Below are 9,125 nucleotides of genomic sequence, written 5' to 3'. Positions count from 1 at the left end.
GTATCCCTACGATTTTTTCATAAGCATTATGTGATTGCATTCCATGAAGTTGGAATCATTATGAATCAATATTGCCTCCATGCAATGCCGGGCATCATTGAAAATGCCCTTGATGGTGATACTGCGGAAAGTTCATCAAGAAACTAAACAGGCAGCCTCACCTAGTGCAGCCATTCCCATGTCTTCAAATTTATGTACAAATGGAAAGTATCAATTCAGATTTTTCATTAGCATCATGTGATTGCATTAAGTGATGTTAGAAGGATTATTGATCAATATTGCCTCCAAGTAATGCGAGACATCCTCTAAAAAGCTCTTGATGGTAATTCTGAAGAAAGTTCTTCAAGAAACCACTGGATGACAATTCCATCAATGCTGCTCTGAGTTCTTCATCAAATCCTACTATTTATGATGCCATTTAATGGTGGACAAAGTTCACCGTCAAACCAGAAGATGATTCAATCCAGATGAGTGTAAACTAATGCAATTAGCACGAGAAGACATGAAAGTTGCATCAATACCTTTCTCCTGCACACATATAAACGACATAATATTTTAATGAGCTGGCCGGAGAAGTAATCCGTTTTCCTTTCTCATCTATTCCACTCCCACACATAAAATGAAAGGAACGAAATTAGAAATAATGGACCAAAAAAACAAGTACCAAATTAAAATGCAGAATGAAGACAGAGGTTGTTCTGTGTTAAAAGCATAGGCCATCTAATGCACGAACTCTTATTAGTGCATTAGTTGGACATAAACATTTGAGGCATCAATCAAGGCACAGATTAAACCAAATGAAATGCATTAATTAAATAAGATAAGAAAATTGTAATAACATCAGCCCTTCCAAATCAGTGAAATAACGAATCCAGTGCTGAATAATGATGTGTAGAGCATGCATTTCTAAGTCTCTAACGAATGATAAGCTAATAGAAAGACAACTGCATTCATGTACCATCAATAAGCTAATAGTGATGTGTAAAGCATGCTTGTCGGTCAATTCTCACATCAGTATAGAGCCAATAACTCCAAAACTAAAAACTTCCAACAGCTTGCAAAGCCTCACCTCTATATTTCTGAACTCTGGATTTACAGATTTGAAAGGAAGATATCCTTTAGCCAAAGAATTCAAAAGAGGCCGCACTTTGCATGCAGAAAGCAAGCCTTTGTCATGGTTGTACTCTGAATATAATGATAAAGTTTCAAGAGATTTGTTGTGAATTTCCACGTCTTCCAATGAGACATCAAAAGGACTTTGACATAGACTGGCAGCAAGACCAAACGATTTCAAAGTTCCTCCAGAACCAAGGACCAGCTGTACCAAAATAGTGTCAGTCGAACTTTTGCTACACTGAAAAGTCAAATCTTCAAGTAAGTATGATTCTCAGCAATAGCAGTTAGACCTTTATCTCCAACATAGCACTGGTTCAACAAAAGATTAAGCATAGCATTTAACATATCCCGCAATCATAATTTAATCATAGATAACTTTTGTTAACATATAGTAAGAGTTTTTCTAGAACCCAAATGAAATACAAGCCTAGGGCTATGTTTAATATGAGGGGAAAATTAGAGGGGACTTTCTATCCAATGTGATTAGACATATGTCTAGTTGAAATAAAGAAAATAACACTTTGGATCCAGTGTCCATCCCTTTCTAAGCTTCCCTTCTAATAAAGCAAGGAAACTCAATTCTCCCGGCGTCTTTCCACTCCTCATCGTCATTCCATTCAACTTGAACAGCTATATATGCCAAAGCAAAAGTGCAAGTAGAAATGCCAGATTCATTTTCTAAATTCACGTAGAATTTCATTGATTTCAAGTTAGCAAGTCAATATTTTGATCGAAATCAGAGTAGTACTCAAATGAAATTCTGACGAAAGAATACAAAGTAAAATATGGACAATCACCTGCAAATCCAAAGACTTCAGCATTTTACATTTCTCGGCAGTAGATATTAGCCCTAAATTTGTTACAGTAGGGCTCCAAATCAACCTTAAGCTCAAGTTTCGAAAAGCCGTGTCCTACAGCAGCCAACCCTAAATCTCATAAACAACACTTTCTGATACCATTTTCTTTGGACTTACATTACCAGTAAGAGATAATTAACTATTGCGAAATTCTCCTCCCTGCGTCATGAGAAATGGAAGCCACATTAAAAAGTAGAACTAACAAGCCAATAAAATGAAACTCAATGCAGTTTTAAAATAATTACATGTGACACTACCAAGATGGATTTAATTATTACGAACATTCTAATTCTCATCACAGTTGCTATAAACTGAAATTCTAAATTTGCCTAATTATGGGAACAAATTTTTTACTTTACAAATTTGAAAAAGAAGATTTCTTAGCTCCCGTTTGGCCCCCATTTTCTGGAAATGAAAATGGGTGAAATAGTGTTTTTTTTTTTTTTAAATGAGTAGTTGAAAAAGAAGGAAATTTTTTTTATTTACGTGTAATATTATTTTACGAAAGATTGTATGATTAAAAATAGGAAAGAGAAAAATAGAATGTAATGGAATGGAATTTAATGGGGGCGGAGGCTTAATATTCATATCCAAATCCACTAATATTTAAATCACATCATAACTCAAAATTTGTTGATTGAAATGTTAACAAATTTCCAATATCACAAACTTAAACCCAAACATGTCAATTATTTGGGAGGGAGAGAAGGTGGGGGGCAGGGGTGTTAATTTATCTAGATCCACAATCAGCTCAAGCACAAGGCAATATTACGAACATATGGTAAGTAAAACAAAAAGAAGAAATCAGGGAAAAAAAAAAAGCATGTGTTACGTTCACCGTTGGGGCTCTATGGAGGTGGATTAATACTCCCTTTGCACTATTTGCTTAAAAATTGGAGTTACCAAAAGAGTTTAGAGAAATACACCACACGGTCTACACAAGAACAGATGAGTTTAGACCTTCCTCGACAATACCGTCCATTTTTGTGTGCAATGCACACTAGGAGAACCATTAAAGTGTAAAACACTACTGACTACACAATAATCTCACTATAACCTTCACTCGAGGAGATGAAACTTCAGTCAGAAACTAAGAAGAATCGAGAGAGTGATTATTAGCTTCTTTATGGCTGCGCAGAGCAAAAATTCATGCGAAAATGAGCCCTAGTGTCTCTATTGGAGAGTACTATATACTCCCCACCGAAGGCTGAGATATTCTGTAGTAGATCCAAGGGCTGAGGTTCAAATGACATTTATTTTCTTGCACCAGAAACGTCGCTTTAAGTGTAAAGTCGTAACAACAAAGCACGTTTTCTTCTTCTTCTTTAATATATATTAGTCTTCACCCGTGTAATGCACGGATTGAGTTATTTTGAAAGTAATATTAGTGTGTTAAATGTATTGAACTCTTCTTAATTACATCCTCAAGTCGATATTTAATATGGCTACATTGGGATGGACATTTCACTATTATGTATGTAGACAGGCTTATTGAGTTATATTATTCCAACTATAAAATATATTGAAGAAACTCTACAAGTGTTACACAGTTATAATGATCATTCTCCTTAATCCAAACAAAAATATGTAAGATATACCTTCTTAGGCACCAAGTTATGTATTTCTTTGTAAATGTTATCCTATTTGTCTTCTTCAACAATAATTATTACTCAGAACATTAATAAGTTTTTTGCCAATGTCAAAAGAACTTATACAAAGAAATTTAGCCATAAAGAGATGGATCCTTGAAGAAAATCAAAAATTAGAAGTATCTTATGGAGTTAAAAGGATTCATATGCCAGAAACTTAAGATGTCAGAACAATCCAACAATTAGGGAGTAATTCTCATGTATATAACAATCTAATTACCTACCTCAGGACCCGTTTGAGCAGTTGAATATATACTAATATACGGAATTCCACGAATGGTTGAAGGCTAGAGAGATTCTCTTGGTATGCCCTATAACTTGTCACAAGATTAAATGGTGAAACTCTATTCAAGTTAATAAATACTCTATTCTCAAAACTTCATCCTCGCTCAATTTAAACATAGCCGACCTCTCATCCCCTTGTATTGTACCACCTATGAATTGCCTATTCGGACCCTTCTCAACTATAAATGTAGAGTTACCTTGTTTGGGCTTCAACAGAAAATTAAAATCCAAAGTCTCCGTCTGAAAACAAAAGATAATTAAATCTTCAATTGAGAATGCTTGCCTAAGCCTAGAAATGTAACAGTAACTTTTTATCTCTTGAAGTTTTGTACTTTTAATTACAAAGAAAGTATTACTTTTCAAAACTCAAAGGTGTTACATTTTTCTAACTTTCACCAATAAAAATTAAAACTTTGAGTTTTTACTTGTACAAGTAATATTTCTATGCTTAGCTAAACATCTAAAAGAGGAAAGAGAGCAATTGTTTATACAAGAATTCGCATATCTTGTTAAGCCCAGATTTGTACTTCCACAAATTATTAAATGCCCAATAGTTGTTTGCCATAATGCTTAGCCTAGAATAAATTCAAGTCCCTCAAACACACTAACAATATCATCACTATCAATTTCCAGCAGCACCCCTTTTTTGACCATATGCCCGGCCCATAAGGCAACATAGTCTTCCCAATACACAAATCAAAGAGTTACCTTTAGTACTATCCGTCAAATTTCTTCTAACCCTCCATATCATATTGCATGTCGATAAATCCTTTGGAGCAGTTGCAGTAGACAAATTCATCAAGAGAATAAGATTCGGAAGAAGTTGCGTTTATATCTAAAGGGTCATCTAATGGGTCACCAAAATAAATGTCCTTGGTGTGAGCATTGTCGAAGATCAGGACACAAATAAGATACATGTTGGGAAATTCAGGGGAAGCCCACCAACTGGAAACCAAGACAAAATATTAGAAGATGGAGGTACCAAGCTGAGACAAAAAATTTCCACTTCAAGTAGGGCCTTCTTTTTTGAACAAATGGAGCCACTTTATCAAATATTATGTAGCCTTTAAACATCTAGCCAGCCTTCCTCTAAAAGTCATTCTAGCTCTCTAGCCAACAAAGTTAAGTTTCTAGAAGCCTTACACTTCTCGCAATTTAAAACACCCTGGATTATTGACTCCGTTGCATCTGATTACATCATGGACTCATACCACCTATTCTCATCATACTCAATATGTGCCGAAAATGTTAAAGTGAAAATTACAGATGGTTTACTCACATCTATTGCACGAAAAGGAAGTATTCGAATATCTGAGACCATAACCCTAGAATCCGTTCTTCACGTTCCGAATTTATCCTATAGCTTGTTATCTATCAGTTAGTTAACAAAACTTTTCAACTGCTCTGCTAATTTTCCCCATCTTCTTGTATTTTTCAGGACCTTTCATTGGAAAAGATGATTGGTAGTGCTAAAGAGTGAGGAATTGTACTACTTCGATGAAGCTAATATGAGTAAACTAGCATCTACTTCTAGAGATAGTGAAATTTTGTTATAGGACTATAGAATGGGTCATTCTAGTTTTCCATACTTAAAACGTGTAATTCCCTCCATTTTCTTGAATGAAACTAGTTTCAATGTGAAACTTGTGAATTTGAAAAATATCAATGTTCAATTTTCCCAAGTTCCACATACAAACCATCCAAACCATTTGTCATGATTCACAGTGATTTATAGGGACCTTCTAGAAATCCTAATCGCACCCATACAAAATGGTTCGTCACATTTATTGACGACCACACTTGCGTATGTTGGATATATCCACTAAAAGAAAAAATTGATGTTTGCTAAATATTTATAAATTTTCACTAAATGATCCAAACTCAATTTCAAACACGACTTCAAATCCTACGTACTGAAAATGGCATAGAATACTTCAATGCCAATCTACAAGACTAGTTAAACAATATGGAATAATTCACCAAAGTTCATGTATTAACACTCACTAGCAAAATAAGATTGCTGAACGAAAAAATAGACATCAACTTGAAGTTGATGGTGCCTTAATGTTTACCTCAAAGATTCCAAAAACATTTCCTTATTTCTCATCTTACTTCAAATCTACCTCTGAAAGTGTTTTGGTAGTACTATCTTTGTACACATTCACTCACATCATCGTAACAAGCTTGAACCAAGTGCAATCAAGTGTATGTTCATTGGATACTCACCAGCACAAAAAGGCTATAGATGCCATAGACCTATCTACAAAAAAGGTCTTTGTGCCTAGATGTAACTTTCTTCAAGAACACATCTTACTTCCAAAAACATTTCCTTCAGGAAAAGAATTTGAGTGAATATCAGTTCTTAGATCAGGAATTGTTAGATTTTGAAGTCTTCCCTAATGACCTAACTACAAAACCAGTCACTCTACATTTTAATGTGCCATATACCAAAGAAAACTTGAACTTAGTGGGAGATATTGAAAAACAAAGTGATAAGGAAATACTAGTTTACACAAGGAAGCCTGAATTGAAGCATAAGGTAATTTCCACACTTGAGGCACCAAGAGAGTCGGAACCAATGATTGGACCTGATGAGAACCCTTCCATTGAATCTAGATCTCCGGGTAATGATCTACCTATTGCTTTGAGAAAATAAACTCGATCATATACTCTCCATCCTATTTCAAAATTCATCTCTTATAATGCTCTATCTACTGGATTTCGTGCTTTTATGACTAATCATGACAAAATAGAAATTCCAAAAAATATACAGGAGGCTTTGGAATCACCAATATGGAGAGAGGCAATAATGGAGGAAATGCAAGCTCTAAAGAAAAATGAAACTTGGGAAGTGGTAAACCTGCTGAAAGAGAGTAGACCTGTAGGATGCGAATGAATTTTCAATGTGAACTACAAGGCCGATGGGACCATATAACGCTACAAAGCTCATCTAATTTCTAAAGGATACACACAAACCTATGGCATTGATTACACAGAAACTTTAGCACCGATGGCAAAATTAAATATAGACCGTGTTCTCTTGTCCCTAGCAATGAATCTAGACTAGCCCTTTCAACAACTAAATATCAAGAATGCATTTCTAAATGGAGAACTGGAAGAAAAAATCTATGACAATACCTCCAGGCTTCAACAAAAAGAAAGATGAGAATCAAGTGTGTAAACTCAAGAAATCTTTGTATGGTCTCAAGCAGTCACCAAGGGCATGGTTTGATAGATTTGCAAAGGTTTTGGAAACTCAAGGATACTAGCAAGGATAATCCGATCACACTATGTTCTTTCAACAATCTGAAGATGGGACAAAAACTATCCTAATTGTATATGTTGATGATATAATCCTAATTAGGGAAAACATGGCTGAAATGGAAAGATTGAAGAAGTGTTTAGCCACTGAAAGACCTAGGACAAGTGTCATACTTTTTGGAAATGGAGATTGCAAGATCAAAGAAAGGTATTATTATCTCCCAATAAAAATACATTCTTGATCTTTTGAGTGAAATTGGTGTGTTAGGATGCAAACCCAGCGACACACGTATTGAGGCAAGAAAAATGACAAAGCATACAAGGAACTCAATTGAAAAAGATAGATATCAAAGACTGGTTTGTAAGTTAATCTATCTCTCACACACAAGACTGACATTGTGTTTGCAGTAAGCATGGTTAGTCAACATATGCACTCTCCCAATAAGGCTCATCTAGAAGCAGTATACAAAATCCATAGATATCTAAAAGCCACCTCCAGGAAAGGATTCCTCTTCGAAAAAGTAAAATGCAATGAATAGAAGTATTCATTGGTGCAGATTAGGTTGGATCAATTGATGATAAAAGATCTACCAATGGATATTGCACATTAGTAAGGGAAATTTTGGTAACTTGGAGAAAGAAAAAACAGAATGTCATGGCTAGAAGCAGTGCTGAACCTGAATTTAGAGCCATTGCATAAGGAACATGTGAAGTTATATGATTAAAGAAACTTTTTGAAGAACTAAAAGTTGAAATGGAATTTCCAAGCAAACTTTATTATGATAACAAAGCAGCTAACAACATTTTTCTCAACCTAGCACAACATGACATAATAAACATGTAAAAATGGACAAATATTTTATCAAAGGAAGGTGGATGATGGGATTATCTGTATGACGTATGTCCCTACAAAAGAACAAATTGCAAATATCTTTACCAACGGATTGTCTCAACACACCTTTGATGATTTCAACTGCAAGTTGAACATGATCAACATCTACAGTTCAACTTGAGGGGTGTGTAGAAAATCTAGAATGGAAATTGTATTAATTATATATTGTAATTTTTCAGTTATTTGGTCGGGCAATTTATTTCCATAATTAGCATATCGTGTTTTCCTTCTAGTGTAGTATAAATTGGATGTAATGAAGTTTAAAATATATTGAGAAATAAAGAATATTTTCTCTGTCAATATGAAATGCATTATAACAATTGTCTCCCACCAAATTAGCTTAATTACATCAATATTATAAATTGTTTCACTCCAAAGTCTCAAACATTAAGCAAGCGACATTTCAACAAACCTAACCTATTCAACCAAACTTTCAGGTCTCGCGCTACTACTATCCCTTAACATCCTAGAGCTTTAAAAACTTTCTATGGAACTTTTTCAATTGATAAGTTCGCAAGTTTTATTTTACCCTCCCTTCTTTGACTCTAATAGTCTATATACCCAAACTTCAACCTAACAAAAACAAAATTTACAATAGAATAACATCTCTCTCATTTATAACATCTTAATCGTGGCTTAGACAAAGGAAAATCACAATAACTTCGTATGACATTGAACAACCTATTTGAATAAATGAGAAGAAAAAATTTCAACAAAACCGTTCAAAGCATAATATTTCAATTCCAAATTATAAAGTATATACGTGACTAAAAGAGCTTTCATGTTATTATTTTTGATTGTTAAGTGTAAAGCAGTCTACCGTCGACTTTCGAAATAAAATAAATAAAGAAGAATTAGTCTACGTAGATTTCTACATTGACAAATATAAACATAGATACTCATCTGTTTGTAATTATTCAAGCAAACGACCACATATTTTTCTGCTTCAATCCAGCTAAATCAGCATAATGCAACCATAAAGTAGCATAGTCTGAAATGGGCACCATGGGTCTCAAATGAGAAACTTCAACGTCCATCTTATATCATGAAATGCCGGCCATAAGT

At 34.4% G+C, this 9,125-nt stretch overlaps 1 protein-coding gene across 3 annotated transcripts; it reads right to left on the bottom strand.

Annotated features, from left to right (window-relative positions):
- Positions 1-208: 208 nt before the first annotated feature.
- On the bottom strand, positions 209-3,125 carry LOC111388975. 3 transcript variants are annotated; one of them, XM_023013807.1, is made up of 4 exons: positions 2,812-3,125; positions 1,914-2,132; positions 1,070-1,354; positions 209-528 (listed from the first exon to the last, which is right to left on the bottom strand). In XM_023013807.1, exons 2-4 carry the CDS (start codon positions 1,935-1,937, stop codon positions 442-444), a joined length of 396 nt encoding a protein of 131 aa, XP_022869575.1. In that variant the 5' UTR covers positions 1,938-2,132; positions 2,812-3,125; the 3' UTR covers positions 209-441. The 3 variants fall into 3 exon arrangements, with proteins under 3 accessions (XP_022869575.1, XP_022869577.1, XP_022869576.1); XM_023013809.1 differs by having other exon boundaries at positions 1,070-1,318; XM_023013808.1 differs by having other exon boundaries at positions 3,031-3,125.
- Between the last annotated feature and the right edge of the window lie 6,000 nt (positions 3,126-9,125).

Source organism: Olea europaea, unplaced genomic scaffold (genome assembly GCF_002742605.1).
Source record: "Olea europaea var. sylvestris unplaced genomic scaffold, O_europaea_v1 scaffold542, whole genome shotgun sequence".
In the NCBI taxonomy this organism is placed as follows: domain Eukaryota; kingdom Viridiplantae; phylum Streptophyta; class Magnoliopsida; order Lamiales; family Oleaceae; genus Olea; species Olea europaea.
Note: the sequence above shows the minus strand (reverse complement) of the source record. Positions and strands in the feature narration are given on the sequence as shown.